Consider the following 27,463-nt stretch of genomic DNA (forward strand, 5'->3'; position numbering starts at 1 on the left):
AGAAATGTCACTGCTGAGAAGTGCAGGACAAAATGCATCAGCTTTCAGACAGCATGAGTCAAGAAATTTCTTCTCTCTCCTTTTTTTTTTTCACTTTTATTCTTAATGAAGAATATCTTAGCAGTAAATAAGAAAAAATAAGCCTGAAATTCTGCTTTCCCCCCCCCCCATCTTATCTAATATGCCCCCAGATTAGCTATGCCCATTCCATTTAACTTTCTGCAGAAAAAGTGAATGTTTAAAAGTGGCCTAAGAATTATTTTTCTCTGCAGACAATTCTTTCTTCCAGAAGTTAGCTACTGTTACACTGCAAGTATCAAGCTGATCCATTTACAGAATCACACATAATCACAGAATAATTTATGTTGGAAAAGACCCCCTGATATCTTCAGATGCGACCTTTGACCAAATATCACCTTGTCAACTAGACCATGGCACTCAATACCATATCCAGTCATTTCTTGAACATTTCAAGGGATGATGACCCTCCCACTACCTCTCTGGGCAGCCTGTTCCAACGTATATTCCTTTCCATAAAAAAACTGGCATTTCTGTTTGTATATGCAAGCCATGTCCACATCTTTAGAAAATCCTGCTTCCCACAAGGTTTTAAAAATGCAACTATTACATAAACTGGATAACAAAAAACCTGACAGAGAATTATAGTGCAGTCTTGATTCTCTATGAATCACTCCTCAAAATCTAGGCCATGGAGAATTAATCTAACAGTAGATTAAAACAAAACAACTTGAAAGACTGAGGAAATGTGAAGCAAAGCACATATATCTATTTGATACTAGTTTGATTCTCCAAGATTTATTGTAGTGAATTAGGTTGTTTTTACTGTAAGCATTCATATTAAGAACTTGTAGACATGCCAGTGGGACCAGTAAAAGGGTGGAGAAACACTAAAAATATCTGATGTAAAATGATTTTTTTAGTAGATGTTTTCACAAAGCAGCTACCTAAAAATTGCACAACATAGAAAAGCAACTTTTCATACAAAATGAAGCCCTAACTCAAAATAGCTGGGTTTGTTATTGCTAAAATGGGCCACAACCCTTCACATTGCACAGCATATCTTCATTTCTTCTGTTGAATAAGACTTTCTAACAAAAGAGAAATTAAACATCACCAAAAATGTAAGGTGGTGGTCTGAAATCCAACACTAATCTGCTCAGATCAGAGCAGATGTATTTTGTAAAAAGATTAGTCAACCATCTGAAAAGGAAAATGCACAGAAGGTAGAAGATGAAGTAACAACTCAGATTGTCATCTGCCAGCTGATATACTGGGGAATTTTAAGAATAAAGATATTTCCTGTAGTTTATCTCAAAGCTCACAGACTGAGCTTCGAGATCAGTCTGCTACCAGAATTAGAAGGTTCAGATGTTGTTGGGAAAGCAAATGTCCAGTTTGGTAATATAAAGCTAATTATAGACTAAAGATATTTAAAATCATATCACGCTTTCATGATCTAAATAGGTCTTGGATGGTCTTCAGGTAGATAAAGGAGAAACATTAAGTTCTTGACACCAAACCAAAGCAAATCCAACCTCTCCAGTTGAGGAGAGTTTGGATTAGTTAGAGGAGTTTAAAGGCAGCTTTTGGAATACAAATCAGTAAGAAAAAGTCATTTCAGACAGACTGAAAATCCATGGAATTTTTTAAAATAAAGACCCTAAGAACTGTCCCACTAGACTGTGAAGTCAACAGTGTCTTAGAAAGGCAGCAAAAGACTACAGGAAAGAAGGAAACCTTCCAGCTGCCTAGATTTGTAGAAATCCCTGAGACACTTCAATTAGGATGCTTTCCTACCCATCTCGATCTTAGAGTCAATGAACACTGACATAAGGTGAGGTTGCAGCCTGACTGTCCTCCAGAGACATCTCTTTATTGCCAGCAGTGGAACTTTGACAGATCTGGCAACTCAGTCAGGAGTTTGAATTTAAACACAATGATTGAAGCCTACTGCTTCCCTGTTGCTCTTTGGAAGGGATAGCAACTACTGGCGTGAAACTCCTGGTAGCAAAGACAAAACAACATCATAACTCAAGTCTCCTTATTTTATGTTTATGAATGTAGAATTGTATTTAATGGATCCTAGATACCTGTGAAAGATAAAATATTTTTGGTTTGGATGAAATACAAATAAAAATACTGATTCTCTTAGTAAAATTTGTAATCATACACTGGGCTATATTAAATACTTCCACTCAAAGATAAAAAGGATGATGTCCTTATAATTATGGACCCTGGAACTTAATTTTGGTAGCCTGGCATAGACTGAATTGTTACTAAGCTAACAGACACTGTCTTTAAATGTAAATTTAAATGTTAAAAGGTAATTTGAACATAGCAAGCAAAAATATGTGACTCGACCAAAGCGTACAAGTTCTGGGTAGAGACAAAACCTTTTCAGACATAAATCACATAATTTTGGTATTTTGAGAGTTCTTGGTAACAATATCCTTTGTCAAAAAAGAACTTCCAGTCTCACACAGTGATTTCTATTAACATTTTAAAGTGTTATTTCCACTATATTCCACAGAATTTAGTGCTTTGCCCAGTGCTGTTTAGTATTCTCATTGAAGATTAAAGGATATAATGACAAGTGCATAGTAAGAGATTAATGTTGTCAGTAGAGAAGCAATAGATAGCATAATTGTTCCTCTGGTCCTAAAACACAAGGGTTCATAAATATAGGTCTAATCTACTGAAAGCATGCAGATTAAGAATGTGAATTGACTCTTCTAATGAAATTCAGTGGAATTTAAATGTTTGATCATAATTTGTATAAGGCTGTATTCCTGAATTAAACAAAGAAAAAGAGCAATATCTGACAGAGGAGATAGGCTGTTCACTAACTGAGAAATAGTTAAGAAAAACCTTTTCAAATCAGTTTACACTTGTAAGGATGACTTGCATCTTATCTGAATCACTTCCTCCAGGGTCACTGTCCATTGTCCTCCTGGGTCCATGTGAAACCTCATGGGTTTTGACATAAAACAAAAGGTTAATGAAATTTTTTACGTCAACTTACAAAAATCCCCCACAAAACAAAAGAAAGCCAAAAAGTGTGTAACTTTTAAAGATTTGCATTTGACTAATCATGAAAGCATACACTGATTACTTTAAAAAAAATCAAAATAAACTTCTTTCACTAGAGAGACTGAAATAAAGCACCAGAAGAAGTTTCTTGTTTGGAAAATCTGAAGCTCAAGTGCTCTTTTCACAAAAAAGAGCAGCAGCAAATCCAGCAATTACTCATCATCTCTAACAAGACAAAGAAAGGTAGAAAGACAAAGGAAAACAGACAAAAACTTGTGCACTTCAGTGGAACCCCTACTTTTTGCCATCATAAACTAGTAATTCTGTTGTATGATTTGCCAACTGAAATAGAAAGGTAATCTGTTTTTTTTATCTTATTATAAAGAGGAATAATTCTTTGCTTTGTAAGAAGTAAATACTAGCTTTACTCAAAAAATCTACAAGGCAGATTTTTATGACTAAGAAATTTTTCTATTCTTCATATGGAAAAGTATTTTAACTTTTTACAAAACAGGAAGGACAACAAAACCAGATGTGTTTTTAACTAGGCTGAAACAGCTGAACACATGGGTCACTTATGAAACATACATACAAGTGCAATCAGAAATATTATGTACTTGAAATTTTAACTTAGGATAAGTTTAATTTTAAGATCATTAGAAGCATTTTAAACATGGAGAAGGGTTTAATTTTTTTCCTTTTAAATAAAAAAATAATAAATTTAAATAAACAAACCCCTTTAATGTATTCAACTCAGAGTAAATGCTGTTCCTGAGTGTATGCCCCACCTCAGAGGAGTGGTAGCTATGGAAGGAAAGAAACTTTTTACATCAGTTACTTAAACTGAATCCCACAGAAAATGTCACAGTCATTCATCCATGCAAGAAAATAGTTCAAGCCATGGATACTTCACTTTCTCTTCATTAACCCCTGCAAGGCTTCAGAAGTTCAGAAAAAGGGGATACAAATAGGAAATTTTTCTATAAAACAGTACTTATTTAGCCTTTATTTTTCTTGACAGTTGTCTAACTGTGCTGCATCCAGTGGTATTCTCTGGTAGCAACTTTCTTGAATGAAAATGCAAACTGGGTTGTTGAACACAGGAATACTCTAAAGACTTTCCAAGGATAACATCTGTTCTAAAGGGCTCAGTGATAACATAACATTTAAAGAATCAACACACAATTTCTCAGAACAGCTTTATCTTTTTTATAAATCAATATAAAAAATGCATTTGTGAAACTGTCAAGCTTCATGAACCACGGCAAAGTGAATTTATCCTTAATTGGAAGAATGCACATTATTTATGGTGAAGCATTTAAAGTGTGATAATTGGTTTTCTCCCAACGTTTCTGGCACATGTCAGGGAATTTTTGAAGAGATTCTGGAAGACTTTGTATTAAAATTACAATGTGTCAATAATGTCTAGCTTTTTAGAAACTATTATCATTAATTTGGGAATGGCAAACCTGGTAAACATTGTTTAAAAAGCACCCAAGTAACCTACCAATAAAAATTAGAGTAAGTCCTGAAAGATATTGTACATGGAGAATACTGTACGAGATCTTATGGAAATTTAAAGTTTTTATTTCTGTTAGTTTCACACTGATAACTGACATTTTGAACAGTCTTCTTTTCTTAGAGTGATTTTTTTCTTTAAAGACTTGTTTACTGACTAAGGCAATACAGTAATCAGTTTAAAAGCTAAGCAATGCAGTAACTTTGAAGAGTAAATGTCTATCTACCTTTTTCATTGTTAATGATATCTGAGTTTGTTCTCATGGTACAGTCACATTACAGTCACACAAATGCTTCCTCAGTATCTGTAGCAGACTGAAGAGACATCCTCCATCAGTTTAACTTTTACTTTCTGCATTAAATTCTGAGCTGTACCGCAAAAGAACTTTGTCATTGTGGACAATTATATCTTAGTTATATCTTAATTATATCTTAGTTAAATAGACAAGACACTAGTGGAAGATTGTGACTTCTTTCAAAAATGAAATCCACCAGTTCTTTATATGTGCATTTCTCTCAACAGAATATTGAATATCCTACTCAGCAGTAGTAAACTCAAGAGAACCAGCAGTAGAAAAGATAAAGGACAGAGATCTGGATACCTTTCATCAGCAAATCTACAAGGTATTAGTACTGAAACATATTAGGGAAATGACCAGATTCTAATAATATCAACCAATACTACCCTTATCCTCTGAAATAAGAGCAAGGCTTTTCATACTAGGAATTTGTTTGACAGCAATTTCTCAACAGTCAGAGTTCAAGAGCAAAGTTCCCAAAATTCCTGAATATACTTTTACAGCCTGGGCATGTAATTTGAATTTTGTCCAAAGAAAATGATAATGACATTGTCAAGGAGATCTCAAGAAAGAGGGGTCATTGTCCTCTGAAGCATTTTGTTGTTGATGCTACTGAAAATCATTCTGCATGATCCAGAAGATTCTCTTGGGAATGGATTCTAACTTTGTAACAGTTGCAGAGAATTCTGATGTGATGATGGCTGAAGAGAGGCCATGCAGAAAATCTGTGAGACAGAAGCCAACATACAGGCCACCAAGCAGTGTCCTGTGCTCCATGCAGCTAAACAAATCCTATTTCGGGAGAAAAAAAGCTTATTTTTCAGGAAAAAAGAAATTAACCCACACTTCTAACTGTTGAAGGAGATGGCAATGAACAAGAATATTTATCAGCAAAATAAAGAAAACAAGAAAACTATTATCTACACCTTGCAAAGCTCAAATTGATGCTATTTTTATGAGGTGTTTATTTTATATAGAATATGGAATGATTTCCCACTTAACAGGGGCTATGCTTCAGATTAGAATTTGTAATATCTAATAACAAAACCCCTCAAATAGTAAAATATCTTTTTAAAATAAAGTAGACACTTAACAAACTGCACACACCTCACTGTCCCCAAACCACCTCTATACAGACCTTCACAGCAATCTTGCCACATCCTGAGGTCCAGTTTAGGAATATCTTCACAGCTGCTATATCCATGTGGGAATTCAGCCACCCTAAAGACATCATGTTGTACCCTGGTTATGTTGTCACCATTGTCACACAAAACTCTGGCAAGAGATGTCTGCTTGATCTGAGTGAGCTGAGCAGGAGTGAACACACCCGGGTTTTCATACCATAACCTGTAATCTCACAGAAAAGACAAGTCTGCTAGTGAAAAGAAACAAGTGGCAGTTTTTCAAAGATATTTCAATGATATTCCAATATTTTCAAAGATATGCCAACGATATTTCAATTCATTTCATTTCAGAATGAAATTAAATATCTCATAGATCCTGTTCTTAACATTCCATCAAGGGACTGATACAACTGCAAAAATTTTAGTTCCTGGTGCCACTTCAGCACCAGCTGGAGTCATGCTGACACTCTGAAAGGGATGAAATCTTTAAAAAATTGTTTGATTTCTCTTCTAGTCTCATTTCGATGTCTTGAGTGTCTCTGGACATCTAAAATGGCACCAGATTACCATGTTAAGGGTCCTTTTAAGTAAGATACTTAAATTACCATAATTTATTTCTTTAGGCAACTTTCTTACGGTCATGAAAACATTTTGATGCAATTGCTGAAACTAGAAGAATGGTTAATCTATTTCTAGGTTAATATCAAGATAAGTGAGATGATTTAATTTACTAACAATTTTTTTTCTGTTCAACTATTTTCATGACTATGTTGATTCAGGGACTTTCTCATACGTGCTTAGTTAATTCATTATATTTAAGGAAACACTATGGTTTCAAATAGTTCATTTTTTCATACATAAAGGGCTAAAAACCTGTTATCAATAGCAAATATAAATAATACATTACTATAAAAAGCAAGTTTTACATGGAAAAGAAAATTTCTTAAGTTACTGTCCAGAATTTGAAAACATTCTGCACCATTCTAACACATAGGAACTACTCACTGGGACATTTTTATCTGTCTCACAGAGCTGTATCAATATTGATACTTTCCCCCCCACCTATTTTAAACCAAAACTAACCAAAGGAAAAAAAAAAGGTGGCTTTTTAAACTTTATGAAAAATCAAAAACAGTAGTAAACCTAGAAGAATGGTCAAAAATTTCATTTTACCTATTTAATGTAAAATTTTCATAAAGTATTGGACAGTAGCCAATTAATTTCCAAGTACTACAATCAGATTCTCAAATTTCCATCTTCACATGAAGTTAGGCTCCCTTCAAATATCACTCCTTTTTCATGCACAGACACATCTGCTTTGCATGGTGTTACCAGCTTTCATCCTCTGCCCACTGAAAAGACTTTTCAAAGAAGTAAAAGCTGCTTTCATTATGTGTAATAATATTTTACTATTTGCTGACATGGTCCTTCCAAATATTTGTATTCCTTGGACAGCAGAATCCCCTTTCCTAAATATTCAGTGTTTTTCTATAGTTTCCTAATGTTGTATCAGAAAACAAAACAAAACAAAACAGGAAAAGGTGCTTTTACTGAAAAAATGCAAACATATATAAACATAAAGCAGTATAGATATTCTGTTGTGTCACAAATAGGTAGTTGTCATTAGTAACCTGGAGCTCATACTGTATATATTTCTTCCCCCTTTACTCTCTCTGCTTCCAGGCATGAGAGTTCTATGATTCACAGCTTTATTTTTTAACATATTTTATATAACAAAGTTTGGGGGTTCTTTTAAAACAGCATAGAAAAAGGTTTGGGTTATTGACTACAAAAATAAAAAGCCTTTATAATATTCTAAGTAGTAGTTTAATAACTTGATTCAATAAAATAACATTAAATAAAAATAATCAAATCTAATTTCCTAATTCTTCCTGTTTTCCTTTCATTAGGATTCAATGAATCAGTCTAAGTCTATTTACTCTTATGCCATGAAAAGAATAGGATTCTAGGTCATAAATTATGTTAAAATGAGGGAAACATTGATTTTCAGATGCTGAACAAATGTGCTGAAAGTGTCCAAAGGAGATCAGGCTGCTGTGACAAGAGAAATTATTTTTCTCTCATTTCAGGTATTCTAAAAACTGAAAAGGAGAAATTGCTGGCAATGTGCATATATTTAAAGTATTTTTACTTTAAATAATTATAATTTAAAGTAATTGCAAAACAATTATCTAATTGGGCTCTTTGTATTAACCTGTCTGTTTTTAATAGTTATTTGGTACATAGATTGCTTGTATTATAGCATGAATAGAGGTTATATATACAGAGTGATTCTGTTCCAACCTATGTTTAAGTAACAGCCACAATTTCTTTGCCAATAAAATAACACAATAACAATAAGAGAAGCATCATGCACTTTTTCTAACAGGTAAGTGGCTTGAATATCTGGCAGAAGGAAGCTCAACATGTGTTGACTGTTATGGTTTTGGGGTCAGTATGACATTCACTACAAAGAGTAATAGAATTAATAAAGAATCATGGCTTCTAGCAATGTTTTAAACATATATTCTTCATGTTTTCAGTTGTATTTTAAAATCATAAATGAAGATAAAATGGAGTTTGTTTTGGAAAAGTGACATTGAAACTCTTATTAAGCATCCTTAAGTTAAAATTCATTTTGGTTTCCATGGTATTTTAACGTACCTGTCTCCATCCCGAATACGCCTGAACTGTGTGCTTAACAGACACATCAAGGTCGGCCCCAGTCGACTCCCTGGAACCAAGTCTTCCACCATTAGAGCAGGAAAGAGATCTATGTTCAGTGGGGAGCCATACAACCTATAAATTGAAAAATACAAATCCTGAATAACAAATATTTCATATTTACAAAATAATCAGTACATAATGAAGCCAAGAGATACAAACAACTCACAGGAAGAAATGTAGCGATAGCACTACATCTTTTGTGAACAAGCTGTGAGTGTATACACAGGAAATCCTGCAATGCAGGTTGTAAACACCATGTGGGTCTTACTGTCGAGTCTGCAATTTTTTTTTCTCCTAGCAGTTTTCTTCCGATTTCTTAGAATTGTTTCTCTTTTTGTAGCTTCTCTTTCTTGTGCCTCTGTACACCCTTTTTATATTGCTATAGCTGAGACTAACTCGCTATTGTTTTTAATTTTAAGCAAATAAGCTAGGCATAGCAGGTAGATGTAGACTTAATTTCAAACACTGACTCTCTAAAGAAGAACTGATTACTGGTAGTGAAGGATGTCCACATGACAGTACAGTGGACAACACTGACATTTGTTTCACTGTACAGAATTAATAGATTTGAACATCTAAATACTTGCGTGAAGCTGGCATTTAATATGACCTTACACTGAAATAGCATTCATATTTAACAGCATTTACAAAACTAGGCATTTCAAATTGATAATTTCATGAACACATGCAGTATATATTACTGCATATATACTGTATATACTCTTTCTGTTCATAGAGATGCAGAAGTAGAGAAATTATCTGAATGTGGAAATTGTTAACATCTATTTTCTGGTGCTGATGGAAGTTTCTTAAAAATCCCATTAAGTCTTAGCAAGTATCTTTTTCTAGATAAGACATTCAGATACCATTTTTGCATGCACATTTAGATAATTGACTTTTTCTTCACCTCAGGCTCACCTGCTAAGTTTCTCCCTGATTTCAGGATTCTTAATTTCATTTTTCAGATCTTCAAAAGTCTGAGCTGAAGAAAGATTACAGTAAACTCTAAAATCATGGTAGGGAGGAATTCCATGATCTCTGCCTCTCTGAATATTCATAGCTGCCAGATCTAAAGCCACAGTACGTGCCATGGAGAAGAGTCTTTCTGTTAATTCTGTATTGAGTAATTGTGAGGGGACACGCATCTTACCAGCAACACCAAAAAATCCCCTTAGAAGTGGATCAATGCCTCCTTCATTTACAATCCGAAATGGAGAGAAGAATGCCTTGTGAAGAGGTAGATGGCCTTGTGGAATAGGTTCAAAGTTTTCATCCAGTCGATACAGAAAAGGATTAATGAGTGTGTGACCAAACCTAAAAGCGGCAGTTGCAAACTCATTAGTTATGCCAGAATTAACACTGGGATCATAACCCTTATATTCGCCAAGCATCTTCATGCCTACCTCTCCAAAGATCTTAGGGAGCCAGTGGCTAAATGTTATGTGTTGCATTTCTGCACCAACAATTTTGCGTGTTTCATGATATATTGTGTCACCATCCCAGTGAGGATTGAGCTTCAGTAGCTCTGTGGCAATTCTGTTGTGCTCTCTAAACCAAAGTGTGTGGATGCTGGTAAGACCCAGCTGTTCATTAGAGCGCTGATCACCAGCTAAAAAGCAGGGTATTGGGCTCTCATTTTCATCTCTCATGCATTCTGTTGGTGGGCCAGTGGCAAATGGAAGAAGGGGCTTGCCAGATCTCTGTACAATGCCCTGCCTCAGAAGACCCCTTTGACTTGCCAAGTCTCTGATTTCTAGTGCTTCATGGTCCGAACTGCCGTACACATTGGAGGCATCAATGTATGAGGTAAGCTGGTTGATCTGCTCTCGTGGGTACACAGAATTCATCAGCAGAGATGTCATGCCACTTCCACAAACTGGGCTGGAGCGTACAAAAAACATGCAGCGTGCACCATTTCTAACTCTGGGATCGTTTGGTGGTATCATGATTGAAAAGCATGGAGGATCATTTGTACAAACAGAACTGCAATGCTGACCATCTGAAAACCTGGCCTCGCTTAGTGCAGCCACGGTGAGGTCAAGGTCATGGTCAAGAAACTGGCCCCACTGCATGAGCATGTGAGTGTACTGGTCGTCAGGAGTTACGGTTTCCGTGCCGATCAGAGTAGTTGAAACCAAGCGAGGCATTGGGAGCGCGTAGCCATTAGAGAGTCTCCTGGGTTCAATTCCCCGAGGCAAATTAAATCCATTTTCATAGACTGACTTCAACAGACGTTCAAAAGCTGTCAGAGAAGCACCCCACATGGGATGCTGAAGGTTGTTGCATGTTCCATCGTGTGTCCTGTACTTCTGGTGGAAGCACATATCGGAGCAGTTGTTCACTCGTCGATGGGCTGTACAGCCTGAGAGATTGGCTATCAGATTCAAGTACTGTGGGGATACAAGGTCATTATAGTGATAACCTGAAAGAGAAAACAAAGAAAGAAAACTATCAGAGAATTCATAGACTCATGGTCCCCCCACAGATCACGAATGTATTTGAAATGCTATTTTATTTTTTTATTTTATTTTACATTTCCCATCAGATTAAACATTCCTATTTTTAGATAAGGACAGCAATAATCATATATGAATATTTGAGCATCAGGTCATTTTAACAACTTCACCATCACCAGGTCAGGAGGAAACTTTCTAAAATGCCAATTCAAGTGCAACTTTTACAAAATAAGCTTCCACAAAAGGAGCTCATTTGGTCACTTAGAAAAGCAGAGATATTTTCAGAAAGAAAAGTCTCATATTGAGACAAATAGAGCATTTTTTTCATTTACTAAAAATATTTTAAAATGTCAGTAACACTTAAATGGATTTCAAGACTTTAGCTTTTGAGGCTTGCTCATTCACTGAACAATACTATTTTGTTTTGCTTTATTATAGCGAAAGTTGCAAATTTTAAGAAAAAAAATCAATGACAAAATAAAATACCACCAGTAATAGAGCCAAACGTGGAATGATCTCTAGGACAAACACTGTGGAGTAACTCACATCCACATTACCCTAGATGAGTTTCTGTATGAAAGTAGTGTTTGTGTAGCATTTGGCACAGATTCCCTCTGCAATCCACACCATTCACCTCTGGGACTAAAACATACTTACAATTTTCCTGTATTTTTTTTTTCTCAGTTCATAGAAAAATAATACATAAAAAATATATACTGTTATTCATTAGAGTTATGTTTTTGGAACCTCAAACTAAGGTTATGTACTGCATGATCTCTGTTGTGGCATGATGGCGTGTGGAAGGACTGAAGACCATAAGGCCGCCTTGGTTGACTGCAAATAGAAGAGTCAGCTTGTGCCTTGTCCTTGCTGCCTATTGGGAATCATTGTAAAAGCGATTTTTACTTAATAACATTTGGATTTAATTTCAGGAGGGAAAATTCTGGCTACATCTACATTATCAACTTGTGCAGATCAACAGAAATGTCTCAGTAAAGTGAAATTTTTGCTGCTGAGTAAGACCTAAGTAAGACCTAAGACCTCCTGTATCCAGGAGTAGGTTTCCTTCAGAAAATCTATACTTTATACTCCTGGACTGAATGTGTGCCTGAACCCGATTTTTCATTTAAGTTGAAAAGAATTCACCTTGTTCAAGACCCTTTCACAAATCATACTAAAGCACAGTTAGTGGGGACATCATCAAAAAGGAGCCACTGGTCCAAAGCAAAAGGCACATCATAAGTGACTAATGGATATAGAGCATGGATGAACAAGGTTCCAGGATCCAGGAAAACGTCCAGGAGGTGGAGTATTTGGCAGTGTAGATGTATGTTTAGCTAACTAGAAACCATCATATACCACCAAGGATCTTGATCTGGAAAGATTCAAGTCAGGAATAAAACCAAACAAGCAGTATAAAGGCAAAAGGAAAAATGGAAATGAGTGAGTGTAGAGGGGTACTGTGCTCCCACAGGCTTCAGGGGTTCCCAGCACGATGGCAAACACTCAAAAATATGAACTGAATGCAGTTTTGCAAGGGGTCGGTATTGGGTAATTGCACGCAGTTGGGAAATGTAACTTTTGGTCCTGAGCTCAGTTCCAGTGTGCCTGCAAAGACAATGGTCTTCATCTAAATTCAACACATAAACATGTGCTAGGCACAACAGGCTCTCTGCCAACTTCCACAATGCAGGGCAATTGCAAACAAACTACCTAAAGCCCAGCCTTGTCTTTGCCTTGAAAGAGACTGGGTTGCTCAAAGTTGTCCAGCCGGGACAGGACCTGTGCTCAGCCAGGGAAGCTGTTTTCTCAGCCTCAGGCTATGAGTACTCCACATGGCTTGCAAGTCAAAGCAAAAATATCAGAGATTTAGTGCTTGCTAACATGCTCATGTAGACATACAGAAACTATTTTACAGAATATTCCATACTAGGGAAAAAAAAAACAAACCACAGAGCAAAACTTGTAAGTGCCACTGGGTAACGCAGCAAAATACACACAAAATACACACTGAGGATATAATTGATAGCATATTAAAATATCCTGGCTACCAAGCCAGTTTAATTCTAGAACTATGCCCAGAAAACTTATCTTCTTTATAATAACACTCCTGTTTAAATAATCATTGTTGATCATGGCATCCTTTGCTTATGATAATTATTCATTCAAATAAACATTTGTGGTTATCCCGATTGCCACCCCCACTTCTGAAATCAAGTTGAGAGCAAAACTCGACTGTGAACATTTTGGGTAGAATGACTTTCAGTACTAGTTTAAAATAAAAGGCTCAGGTTCTCTCTTTAGAAGTTCAAGAAGGATCTAATGTCTTATGATGGATTAGATTTTGGCTTTCTGATGCTAGTTGCTAATCCTTAATTACCTCTCACATTGTAGGCACTAACTTTGCCTCTGCTCTCTAAATGGCTGGGTGCTGGGCATTTCCGGTGCTTAGAAGCTGGCTAGCTTAATTCACATATTACCTTTTTTTTTTCGAACCAAGAAAGATGTTTCATAGAGTCTAGAAATATTGATTATAAGGGACCTCTTGTCCAGACCAAGCTTCTGGTAGAAGTAGAGCTGTTTCCAGCACTAGAGACCTGTATACCTGGTCCAGCAAGCTTGAAAATCTCAAAGTCTGAGACTCCTCCACCCTTCTGGATTGGTTGTTTCAGTGCTGCATTGGTCTTCTGGTGAGAAACTGTTTCTTAACATCTAACCTGAACTGCCATTAATGGCCATCCCCTTGTTATACAGTCTGGCACTGTGAAGGAGAATTTGGCTCCATAGTCTTTCCATGGGACTTTCAAAGGTTTTGCAAAAACAAGAAAAAAAAAATCTCTGACTGGGAAACTGTCACATTTCCCAACTGTTCTCAATGCTAAAGTGCTAAATAACACCTTTCATTTGGGTCTGCATTTCAAACTAAAAAATGAAATAAGGACAAAAATTACTATTAAAAATTGGATTATTGGGCAATTTAAATGAAAACAGATTTATTTTATTATTCAAGTTTCCCTAAAAGCCAGGTTTCTTTGGATTCTGTAGGTCTGAAAAGCAAGATCTGGTTACAAAGAGACTTTCCAGTATCACAGAAAGTTGCCTAATTTTGCTTTTATTAACTAGTACCCATAGGCTTTAATACTAGTTTTTGGTAAACCTTAGGTGTTTCACTATTATGAATCCTAGTCAACCAGTTCTCACACATCACATTTTATATATTGCTACTACTACATATTTATAGCATATATATGTTCAATATTCTTGCATATGCATCTAATCAGAGAACCAAACCAAACAGCGTGGCTCTTATAATACATCAGCCTTCAAAAATTTTTGAGTAAGTTTTTGTGGTAAACAATTCATCAAGAATTATCTACTCAGCTCTAATAATGAGCTTTCAACAAGCTGCTTTCACTAGCAAATGTGACAGTACACCACAAAGCTTGTTGTCTTTGGTCTTATAAATACTTGATAGTTCATGGTCAGTGTTAAAAGTTTTCAGAAGTTACAATAAATCCTCAATTATAAACATCAAAAAGAATATAATGAGTAAAAGTATTTCTTCTAGATTGTCAGTGTAGTTTTTGGCTATGTCTCAAGTCTCAAAAGCTCTCCTAAAACTCTATCATTATTTCCAAATGCTTCAATCCTATGTTTTAAGCCTATCCACACATATATCTACACACATTAGCTGTATGTACTCCAGCTGGACTTCATGAGTTTGACTGGAATCCAATACCTAAAAGGCTGAAATTAAACCTCACACTTTTTTTTGCTAGTTATAAAAAGCAACAAGAACTGTATTTCTCATTACATCATGTCAGTGTTAAACAAAGCAATTAGCTTAATTTGACACTCATTTATAAAGTAGCAAATAATTCTTTGAATACTGTTGTGGTAGATGCAGAAATCTTGGTTTGTAAGTTATACAAATCCTTCTTATTATGTCATATTTTCTCCTTGCCAAGGCACACTGATATTAAATGGTTTTCCTTAAAGAAACAGGAACAAAACACGGCACATTTTTACCACAGAACAGAAAAGTCTGTTCTGCTATGAGACAATGATCCTAATAAATAAACACAGAGAATTAACAAACAGGATACATTATGCACTTCCATTATACGAAGTTTGACCAACAGAAGGATCAGAATCTGAACTTTTTCCTAATATGTCAGTGTGAGAAAAAACACTCCACTTGGAGAGCTCAGACTTATATATTGAACAATGTGCAAACCAAGGATAGAATTTGGTAGAGCTTTACAAAGTCAAATACTTCACTGATTTCAATGTAACAGCTGGGACCAAACCTCAGAAAATTAATATCTCCTGAAGTATAATGACTTAAAAAGGCAAATACACATCAAAACAGAAAAAAAAGGAAAGAATACTGACTTGTTCCATTCAGGTCAACCATTAGACCATCTTGTACATGATCTTGAATAAGCTGTAAGGTCCTTTCAAATATTTCCCCAGCTCTTGCTTGCTCAACAGTGTATGGGTCCCTTGGGTATCGAAATAAGGCTAGCAAATCATTTGGAGAACGAGGACGACTAATAGATAATTTGGAAAAAAAGAGTAAGTGTACACAAGATTTACAAAACAACAACACTACATAAATCATATAAATGTTCAGCAACATGATTAGTACATACCTTGGTTACTCATCTCAAAATGGAAGGCAAACCAAGAAGAAAAAAATTCAATAAAATAATAAAATTTTAAATATTTCATAGTAATTAAATATTTAGTAGCATTTTAACATACATTGTCTCAGCAGAAGAACTGCTGCAGTGAACAGAGATCTCAGCAGTAGTGTATGAACAATACGAATCCTTACATGTTAAACTGTTAGTACTCTCAGAAACAATCAGACATTAACAATGTCTTTTAAGTAACAAAATGGTTTCTTGTTTAATAAATGTCCCATTATTTCTAGTATATACAAAATTAATTCTGACTTCTCAATTTAAAAAATAAAAAAAAAAGAAGGAGATACCTGTCAAACAGATGTGTACGTGTTGAATTTATTGCTCTGTCAACAGTTGCAATTGCTTCCACAATTGACGTTTGTACAAAAGGATCTCCATTTCGGCTGACATTAGGAACTAGAGAAAAAGGAATTCACATGTTATTGCAAAAATGGCCACACACAAAAAAGATACTTCCATAAAACAGAGTCTAGACACGACATCATTTCAGTTCTACAAAGTAAACTCTTGTTCTTTAAATGTTAGTTCACCCAAATATAAAATTCTTAACCATTTTGGAATTCTATCAAGACATATTAAAGTAGAAAAAAATTAATTTAAAACAGAAGTTAACTTAAGCTTAAAAGTCATCTTGCTTATAACTCAAAACCAAGATAAAGATAAACGCATACAGTGTTAAGCTGTCCTTTAATTAGACCTACAACTTCAAATGAAGATGACCAAATCAAAAATTAATTATCAAGGGTTTTTTTCTGGTGTATTATCAGGTTTCAGGTGTTGGTATCAAGAGCCTGATCTATAACCACTGAAATCAATGCAGATTTCCCCTTTAATTTCAGCTAGTTCTGAATTAGTATTGAATTCAATGTAAGAACTTAAAGTGCTTACAGGAATGTGCTGCAAGTGGTACATGATGAACATAATTTACAGAATTGAATGAACATAAATTAACATTGTTCTTCTCCTGGTCTCAGTATAATAAGCAATACAGATTAATTTGAAAGGGCAGTAAATATTTTTTAATTTAGATCACTATTTTGTTTCCTACTTTACTATTTTCTTTTTAATACTAGATTAAAACTCACATGCTTAAACGCTATTTAACAACTGTACACAATGCTGGAAACTCAACAATGCATAGGCCTTTTTATACAGTGCTTTGTTGCAGCTGGATGTCTGTACAAACTATGTAGGACTAATAACCTTCCTTTCAGTCTAAACTAAGCACTACCAGATCCAGGGGCAACAGCTAACAATTTCCAGAGTGTGTTTAGATTGGAGAAGTCACACAGGAAGAAGGGTAAAGTAGGGGAAAAGTCCAAAGCAAATATACTGGTATAAAATCAGCAGATGTACAAAATCATCTGACATAAAAACTGTTGTTTATAAGCTTTTCATTACTTTTTTTTTTCCTCTAGGCCACTTTTCATCATTCCTTCCTAAGTGGCAGCTTAAATTGTCTCTACATGAGTTTCATAGTCTAGACCCACTTAATCAAACTTAACCATCTATACCATCAAATAAAACAGTCCCTGGAACACTATAGCTGCAGATGAAGCCCCTTTCTGTGCCCTGAAGCCAGTCTCAGGCTTCTGGCAAAATATTCCCAGCCTCCAAAATCAGCTGACCCTTTAGACACTGCCTGAGGGCAGTAGTCCCTGATCCATCCTAATTACCAACTGTACTTGCTTGACAGCTTCATTTTCAATAGCAACCATTCAGAAACACTATCAGATAAGCTACTTATTTTAGGAAGAAATGTCATTTACAGGTTTAAATTTTAAATTTTAGTTGTTTCAGCATGTTTGTGTGCCTTGAATGACATGAACAGTGCAAAAACGCAGTCTGTAGAAATCCAGGGGCTGGTTACTCTCCTTAGTGCTGTCTACATTAGATGTAAACTTGGTGTTTACTTGCAGGGCTATCTTTCTGATTAATGGTATATGTGGGCTGAATTATAAACCTTGGTCAGATGTTAACTATTCTGTACTTGATTTTTGTTTAGATTATTTATTGCTAGCAGTTCTTTTTTCAGACTGATAAATGTTAGAAGGTAAAGCTGCTTGTAAGAGTCTCCCACAATACTTTTTTTTAAATTTGGGCAGGGAGGGAGAATGACTCTTACAAAACAATGGAAAAACACAGAAGAAAATGGCAAAAGGAAATCGTCTTTAAAATATTATCCAACACAATCAGCAAAACGTGTTCCTAGCTTCTATACAATTGCCTTCATTTGGTCTCAATCTTCGGAAAGTGTTTTGGTTTAGAAACATTAATACAACATTGCACCATTAAAATAAATGATGCCATGCAAGTTTTTAGGCGTTTCTGGCTATGCCATTATAAATGTTATCTACACAGCAATTAACCAATACTTATAATCTGTCCACTTGTCCTTCTTGAGCCTCTGACAGTATCAGGTTTTAAAGCAGCCACAGCAAAACAACATCTCATATCCCACTAGTATGAAGGAGAAATTTCATTTATGGTTTCAGATGGAATGCAGATTAATTAAGTGTAGTTTCACTAATTTTAGATACAATTGCCTTCATTTGGTCTCAATCTTAGGAAAGTGTTTATTTATGCTACAGTTTAAAAGAAATTACCCACATTACAATTATTTACTGCAAATCAGCTAATAAGTAGTTCTGTAGTTTGCTCATTTCAGCAGATGAGAATGATCAATTTACACCTGCACTAAGTGAATGAAACTCATTTCCATTGGGTTTTATTTCAACTCATGGTTTCATTTTTCAGCACTCTTAGTGACTTGAGAACTAGCTAATCTTTCCTAAACAAAAACTTTTTTTTTGCTATGCATCTCCAGAGTAGCCAGATTAACTGATTTTCATACTTTCTTTCATTTTCTACTTCATACATGTAGACAGAAACTTATTACTGAATGATTCCTAGCCCTACAATTTATCTCTCCTGAATAATCTTTACAGATTTAAAAAATATTTTTCATAGAAGAAAGTACAGATTAAAAGTCTACTAAAAGCAACCTAAGACGGGTAACATCATAGTTTTATTGATACCATGGCAAACAACACATTAGAAAAATCACTGATACACATTTATCCGTTTAGTAAACAAGATACAGAACATCCCAAATGACACTGGGAAACAATATTGAAGATATCTTCACAATAATCTTCAAAATACCAAAACAAGCACTGTTCTGTACTAATTTTTTGAAGGTACAAAAATATTGTCCTATATTCCCTACTGAGAGACAGAAATCATACCGTTTTCTTTGACTTTCTACCAAAACTAAACTGAAAAATCAGCAGTTTTAGTCAATAAGTCAGAAAAGTACTATGGTGAATCTTTGTAGTAAATTTATTTCCTTAGCTTCTTTTGCTGCTTTATTGCCATTTATTACATAGTAATAATTGATTAGCTATTATTTGCCATTATTACTTTCAAATAGTTAGAACAAGATCAAATAGTCTCTTTTTCTTTCTGTTTTCTCTTTTAGCTTCTTGAGGTGTGTATGACTTTCCTGAACTGTTTTGCAATAGGTGCATCCTAATTTTCAATGAAGTGCTGTAAGTGTCCCTTTGAAGATGCCAGAAGACATTTGCCAAGTTATTTTAAAATTTAGACTGGGTATTTGAGTAGCAAATTCTAAAAGCTCTAAATAATATCTCAGGATGAAAGTTGAAAGACTAACTTGAGCCCAAACCACAGTTGATTTTGGAGCTTAACACCTAGAGATATTCCTATTATGACACTACCATCTTACTAAAATATGGGGGGGAAAAAGAATCATGGGAGGAAAATAGATGCAGGAAAAAAATAACTAATTTAGTATTTTGACAACTTTGTTTCATCTTACATGTTAGACAATTAGGATAAAACTAATAATCTAAGTACTGAGTCATGTATCTTACCATTCACACTAAGCACCATACTAACAGAGGAGTATCCTATGGTGTTGCGGGCAACGCACTCATAGCGACCTTCATCGGCTGTGCCAACATCGCGGATGGTGAGAAAGCCCTCTGGGCTAACATGGAATTTTCCACTCTCAGTTACCTGCACTCCATCCTGCAGGAAAGCCCAAAGTTGACTTATTCAAAACACACTTGTCTTCATACACGATTTTTTTGTCATCTTTTTCTCTTCTGATATTATTTTTATTTTGTATTTCTATTTTGTATGCCAAGTTTACAGTCAGAAAATAAGCTTATATAGAAAAATCACACGTACTTCTAAAATGTACAGTGTATTTCTTTACTTCTACAATTACTCATTATTACAAATCAAAGTATTTTAATAGGCTTTCACCACATAAGATCTATGACCCAAAAATAAGATAACACCACTTGAGAGCATACATATTTTATTTTTCTCAAAATTAATCAACTGAAATAGATCTCAAGAACTTCATGTATATCAGTTCTTCATGTGCTACATATTTAGAAGCTATTTAATGTTCATTAGAGTAAATTTCTAGTATTCACTAATTGAAGAGAAGAAAATAATCAGAAAAATTGAATATCAATATTAGGAACTCATTAATTCTCTGGTAACTCTGCTAATAATCTATACTTTGATATAGCAATTGTTATATCAATGGAAATCAAAGCCACAAAGAGGTTACCAGAAAGTTACCAAAGCCTGTCCTGGTTAGTCTCAACGTAGCAGTAGCAAATGGCTCCAATACACCATTTCTTATTGTTTTATATCAATAATATCATTGAAATTGTGAATGTTAGTAGGCTATTCTACTGTCACTAAATACAGACCTTTTAAGGTATACATTATGAATTTTAGCTGGTCTGCATAATATTTTGCATAACTACATACGTAAATGTATCTATATACCTGCTCTGTATTAAATACTTACTGACTGGACTTCAGGTAATGTTTTCATACACCATAGGAAGCAAAAATTTGACAATGTGCACTTTCAATAATGAATTATGAAGAGGTGGAAAGGCCACTGTCTTTCTGCAATAACTGAATATGCAGTACCTTATTCCATGTAATGACTGGCTCCGGCTCTCCTTGAGCACTACATGGGATCTGTACGTTTGTGCCAACCTCCACTGTCATGTCACTGGGAACACTGGCAAATACAGGAGTCACTAAAAAAGCCAAATGATACACTGATAAATTAGGAAATACAACTTGTGCAAAAGACAATCAAAAAATAGGTTAGCACTCTGATCAGTTTGTGAACATTTCTTAATCTATTACATGATTCTATCTGCAGGATTTTAGTTGCTTATAACTTTGTTTTAGGGATAAAATTCTCCTTGAAGAAACTAGCATCCCATGGTGTGGATGTATATTCTTTGCTGGATAAAAACTGGCTGGATGGTCAGACCCAGAGATAGTAGTGAATGGAGTTACATCCAGTTGGTGGCCAGTAACAAGTGGAGTTCCCCAGGGCTCAGTATTGGTGCCTGCCTTGTTTAATATTTTCATCAATAATCTGGCTGAGGAAATCAAGTGCACCCTAAGCAAGGCCATAGACAACAGCAAGTGGGGCAGGAGTGTTGATCTGCTGGAGAGCAGAAAGACTCTACAGAGGGAGCCGGATTTATACAGGCTGAATAAATGGGCTGAGGCCAATTGTATGAGGCACAACAAGGCCAAGAGCCAGGAGATGCCCTTGGATCACACCACCCCCTGCAGTGCTGCAGGCTGAGGGCAGAGTGGCTGGAAAGCTGCCCTGTGGAAAAGAACCTGGGGGTGGTGGTTGACTACAGCTGAACATGAGCCAGTATGTGCCCAGGTGGCCAAGAAAACCAAAAAATGGCATCCTGGCCTGTATCAGCAATAGTGTGGCCAGCAGGAGCAGGGCAGGGATTGTCCCCTGTACTCATCACTGGTAATGTCCCACCTCAAGTCCTATGTCCAGTTGTGGGCCCCGTACCACATAAACGACATTGTGGTACTGGAGCATGGCCAAGTGGCCAGCAGGAGCAGGGCAGGGATTGTCCCCCTGTACTCAGCACTGGTAATGTCCCACCTCGAGTCCTATGTCCAGCTGTGGGCCCCGTACCACATAAAAGACATTGTGGTACTGGAGCATGGCCAGAGGAGGTTTAGATTAGATATAGGGAAAAATTTTTGCATAGGAAGGGTTGTCAAGCACTGGAACAGACTGTCCAGGGAAATTGTAGAGCCACCACCCCTGGAAATGTTCAAAAAATGTGTGGATATGACACATAAGGACATGGCTTAATGATGAACATGGTGGAAGTGCTACATTGACAGCTGGACTTGATGAAAGGTCTTTTCCAACCTTAACCATTCTATGATCTTATTCCTGATGTCTGCTTCAGGATCATTTTAAAGTACTCGACTTCTAACATACTAGTCTAGTAGTTGTCAAAAACACTTAAGTTCCATTAATTTAGAGCTCTGAAAAATATTTCTGTTAATAGCTAAACCTGTAGAAAGTCATCAGAATTAATATTGCATTAACTTGTCATCTTTTTTTTTTTGTTGTTTTGATTTTTTAAGTCCTGACAACTGCAATTTCTCAGATGACAAAAGCAAAACCTTCCACAACTCATTCAAGTGAGTCTCTCAGCTTGACTTGCTGAGGTACTGAGTCTTGACAGAGCTCCTTTCTCCATGACACCTATGAGCTTCAGCCCTTAAAACATCAAAAATCACCTTCAATTCTAAGGACAGAGTACACTGTTACCTAAATCCACTATGAATAAAATTAATGTGCTTTTAAACTGTAATTTTCTTCAAATCCAAACTGATGCCTGGCATTCAGATATCATCATAAGAAGCACATACAAGATTATACAGACATTAAGGATTCTATTTCTGCTGTAACACACTGCTATATTACTGATGTCATGATACAGATATTTAGGGGGGAGTTGGAGAGGGTGGAGGATTGTGCATTTACAGAGAAGCTTCAATTCTAAGGACAGAGTACACTGTTACCTAAATCCACTATGAATAAAATTAATGTGCTTTTAAACTGTAGTTTTCTTCAACTCCAAACTGATGCCTGGCACTCAGATATCATCATAAGAAGCACACACAAGATTATGAAGACATTAAGAATTCTATTTCTGCTGTAACATACACTGCTATAGTGCTGATGTCATGATACTGATATTTAGGGGGGAGTGGGAGAGGGTGGAGGATTGTGCTTTTACAGAGAAGTATGTGGCTCCACTGCAGTCATTTATACTACCAACCAATCTGGCCCTACTGTTAAACTGTACACAAATGCCTGTAAAAGACCAGAAATCAGTTCAAATAAGGCATCCAGAGGCAGGTGTCCAGCACTGGGAGGTAAGAGAGTCTGGCTCTGTGGATGTGAGCTGAGTCATGCCAGCAAACATACCTGGACCATTAATCTGTGTTTATTTACACTGATTCAACCACAGTGACCAATGACTAAATATTCCTCAGGTAAACAGTCCTTTTGTTAGAAGCCCAAAAGAAATTTTCTTTTCTTGCACAACTGAAAACAGCATTGCAAATAATCTGTGGAGAGCTCCAATTTCATGCTACATATTCAGCCTTCAATCTTGTATTTACTATCTTTTGGTGACTGAATTTTGCAACCTGAGTTGCACAAAATTTGTATTATTAAACTTTACTCATGTCCAGTGAAATTTAACACTGCTGGAAAGCTTTTTTTTAAAATTATACTTGTTTTATATAATCTTAATCAACATTTTATATAAGTTTTAAAAAATCATGTCAATTTTGACAAATCCATCTTCTAATACTACTCTTAACTAAGAAAAATCAATAGAATTTTTTTCTGACAAACTTCTAGGCTCATTTGAGCCCCTTTTACTAATATACAGTTTTAAGTTAGGTCAGTAAAAAGAAATGCTTTGAATTACACCTTTTATCTCCTTGAATTCAGTTCAACATCAAAATACTTAAATAAATTATGAATGGCAATATGATTATAATTTATCCTAGAAGTAACTTACTTAGAATTTAATTGAAAAAAAGTATAAAATTGGAATTTGGGGTTAGTGTTTTAGGACTTTCTTTTGTGTCAGTTTATTTTCAGTACAAGGAATGACTTCTCTTTGTGAAGTTTGTTCTGCTTTTGTAAAAGAAAGTGTTCTGTTTCTGGATATGAAACATTATGTTAATAACACCACTTAACTAACATCATAGAGCCTTATTGGAAACTCGATTTTTCACAAAATAAAATATTTTCCAATGCATAGGAATACTGTCATACTCAAAGCAAACCTCCACTTCTTTCAAAAAAAAAAAAAAAAAAAGTAAATCAGATAAACCCCTTTCCCAGAAGACAGACTGTTCTAAAGGTTCTAAAGGAATGATACCCTGCACAAATACTGATAAATGTCCAGACAAGGTATTTGTTGGAAACCAGCTGGGATCTACAAGGAGATATACTCAGAAACAATCACACATGGTACTGTGTATTTTAGTGTAAGCTTAAATATTTCTCTTTTTCCTTTTTTTTCTTCCCAGCAGCTGGGCATGGGCTGTACCTCTAGGCTGCACAGTCAGGTACACAACGATGCGCTGGGATCCAATAATGTTGACAGCCTGGCATTCATACTGTCCCTGGTCATGCAGAGCAACCCTGGAAATCCTCAGCGTTCCGGAGGATAGAACTAAGTGTCTTCTGTCAACAGACAACTGGCCTCCTGAAACACACAACAACACCATTTGCTCTTTATAGCAACAAAATCCCTTTGTGTCAGAAAAAGGGAAATTCAGGTTTTAAATTTGAGAAAACACTGGAAAATATTAAAGCTTCTTAAAAAAAAAACCCAAAAAACCAAACAACAAAACAAACAAGAAAAAAGTTTGAAATCTTTACTTATAAGATAAACATGAAAAGCAAACAAATTATACATATGCTCACAATCATAATTCTGATCTCTTCTCTGTTTGTGGTAGAAATAAACATTTTCATTTAAGGAGCATGCTAAAGCATCCAAATGAGAAGGCATGAAAACACCAACATGTGTTACTGCTCACGTCATATTATTACCATGTGTATAAGACACAATTTATCTTATTTGCCTAGGCCTAGATAATCCACAGAAAAATACACATCGCCCCACAAAAAAAATGGAATATAAGTAAAATGGATGTATATCAGTGTCTGTACCCTATCCTCCCTTCTGGACATTTAATTGATTGGAGCAGTCTAAGTAGAGGGAGAAACAGGGACATTAACAGCATCAAAATGATGAACAATGTTAAGAATCTGCTTTATGAACCATAATTTAGAATTTCCTAAGAGTTATTTACCCCGCTAGGGTTTTTACACTCGAATCAAACGGAATTTTTGCTTACCAACAAAACATCCACTACAATATTTCTTCCCACTGGATTTGGCTTTAATGCCTTTAGAGCCATAACTTGATAAAATAGTCAGCAGAGTACACCCCGTTGTTTCTGTCAATGTGCATTAAGTGACAGAGATGCTGGTACAGTTATAGGCTGGACTGTTCTGGTTTCTGAAGAGAGCACACCCCACCTAATTTCAGATCTCCAGTTAATGACAGCTATCTCTGTTTCTTCTGCAGTACAACAGCAGTGATACATACTGCTACATACACTTTGCCTCATATTTCTTAAACATTTATTATTAGGAATCTATTATGGACACATATTTTAGTGACTCTTTTTTACTTAACAATGAAAAATACTTGGGCAGCTATCTCCTGTGGGACACCTTGCCTTTCCCAGCTAAAGGAGAAAGAGATGAACTCTGTTTCCTTCAGAGACTGAAGCATCTAAGCAAATACATGCATTTCCTTTCACTAAAGAAGTGATTCCAATATGACTGCTAAACTATACTGGTAGTTTAAAAGTAAGAATGGAACACACTTACCTCCTTTAGTCCAGGCAATAACAGGCTGGGGATAACCTTGTGCCTCACAAGGGAAGTCAACGGTTTGTCCCTCAATCACTGTTTTGTCTTGTGGAGTGACAGTAAACTGAGGTAGAGCTACAGAAGAGGAAATAAAGCCATTTCAAAAAAAAACAATTGAAAAATGCATTACTCAATTGCATACTATTTCCTGTGTAAGTTGAAATAGCGCATACTGGTGGGAAAAGAGATGCTAATGGAATTTTTTCATATTGTGACCCCTAGAGAGAAGAGAGTTAGGGCAGCCAGTTGTGCAAAAGGAACATCTCTCTCACAACCTGGCCCTGATGCCACTGAAGACATGAGATCTACTGCGACACATCCAAAATAAGAGGTACATTAAAACTTGTAGAATCAAACATAAGTCTTCCCTGGATTAAAAATATTATCTTCTCTTTCTCTCAAAACTACCCAATTAAATTGTGAAGAAAAAAAGATGTAATCAAAACCTTGAGCTGCGCATTTTCTTCCATTAAAACAATGAGTGGAGTGTGGACCAGATTCAGCAGTAACACTGTGCACTAACTAACTATTCACTGTGAGAAGTATTCAGCTCTCAAAACACAATTATCCACTGGTAATAAATGAACAAACCACACAGAGAAGCTGTTTTGTATAGCTTTAGAACTCATTAAAAAGGTATTTGCAATCTTAACTGTTTGCCAACTAAAGATTTTAACATGAGAACAGAGGCAAACAAATTTAAAGGTTACTTAAAGCATTTTGGAAATAAAAGTTCCAGCATGAAAGTGTTTGCAAAAAATATTAACTATATACACAGGAGACTTCTGATAATTGATCTCAAATACTTTATAATCACACTATTGACATACAATATCAAAATTATTGCAAACTGAGTTAGTGTACTTTGACTTTTGTTTTGCAGAAAAGCTATGCTAATGCCTCAGCTGGCAGAATGATAGCTTCTATCAAACTCAGCAGAAACTGTTTAAACATTCACTGAAGTGTCTACAAAAGAAAAGTGGCACAGAGCTGTATTCAAAACTCCATTTGTAGTTCTCCAGGCATAAACTCTAATCTGTAGCATTAGTGCCTGTTACAGAAAATATGTAATCATTAAAAAAATTTGACACTTCTTGTTTGTTTCTCCATGCAAACACAACATAAGAAGTTAACATTTGAAAACATTAAACTTCTGATAATAATAATTTTCAGGGAAATAGTATAAAATATCTCTGTGTGAAATGTATAGCAACTTCCCTATGGACTACAATAGTGCAATTAGAAGTAAAAACATGGATGTTTTTAGTTTGGCTTTGTCACCTCAGAAGAAAAGAGAAATCCACACAATTTCAAGTAATATGCCTCTCCCAGTTTAACATGATTTACCTTGGACTATGATGTATGCAGTTGCATGGATGTTATCTATGGTGTTAGTTGCAAAGCACGTGTACTCTCCACTGTCCTCCTGCTTTACATTTTGGATGTAAAGTCCTCCTGACGGAGTTATGGTGACACGAGGGTCATTTGGTAGAGGGGTTCTGTCGCCTTTGGTCCACGTAATTCGCGGCTGAGGGTGCCCGGTTGCGCTGCACTCCAAGGTAACGCTCTCTCCAACCAGCACTTCGGTATTTTGTGGGTGAATCACAAAACTTGGCCTGGCTGTGAGAAACAGCAATGCCTAAATGCAGCTTTTAGCTTGCACAGCTCTAATTTAGACAAATATAGTCTATAACTGGGGACA

At 35.7% G+C, this 27,463-nt stretch overlaps 1 protein-coding gene across 3 annotated transcripts in view; it reads right to left on the minus strand.

The window, feature by feature from the left end:
- Positions 1-27,463, minus strand: part of PXDN (peroxidasin) — an 85,175-nt gene that overhangs the window by 8,981 nt on the left and 48,731 nt on the right. The window contains exons 10-20 of one of the 3 annotated variants that reach the window (XM_039715609.1): positions 27,109-27,381; positions 25,720-25,836; positions 24,362-24,520; positions 20,871-20,983; positions 19,784-19,940; positions 16,175-16,283; positions 15,571-15,728; positions 9,638-11,141; positions 8,657-8,791; positions 6,007-6,215; positions 209-5,660 (exon numbers count right to left, since the gene is read on the minus strand). In XM_039715609.1, the coding sequence (XP_039571543.1) occupies positions 5,650-5,660; positions 6,007-6,215; positions 8,657-8,791; positions 9,638-11,141; positions 15,571-15,728; positions 16,175-16,283; positions 19,784-19,940; positions 20,871-20,983; positions 24,362-24,520; positions 25,720-25,836; positions 27,109-27,381 (2,945 nt within the window). In that variant the 3' untranslated portion in view covers positions 209-5,649. Of the gene's footprint in view, positions 1-208; positions 5,661-6,006; positions 6,216-8,656; positions 8,792-9,637; positions 11,142-15,570; positions 15,729-16,174; positions 16,284-19,783; positions 19,941-20,870; positions 20,984-24,361; positions 24,521-25,719; positions 25,837-27,108; positions 27,382-27,463 lie in introns of those variants that run through there. The other 2 variants (XM_039715608.1, XR_005628198.1) reach the window with 2 other exon arrangements.

Source organism: Passer montanus, unplaced genomic scaffold, assembly GCF_014805655.1.
Source record: "Passer montanus isolate IOZ18808 unplaced genomic scaffold, ASM1480565v1 scaffold34, whole genome shotgun sequence".
In the NCBI taxonomy this organism is placed as follows: domain Eukaryota; kingdom Metazoa; phylum Chordata; class Aves; order Passeriformes; family Passeridae; genus Passer; species Passer montanus.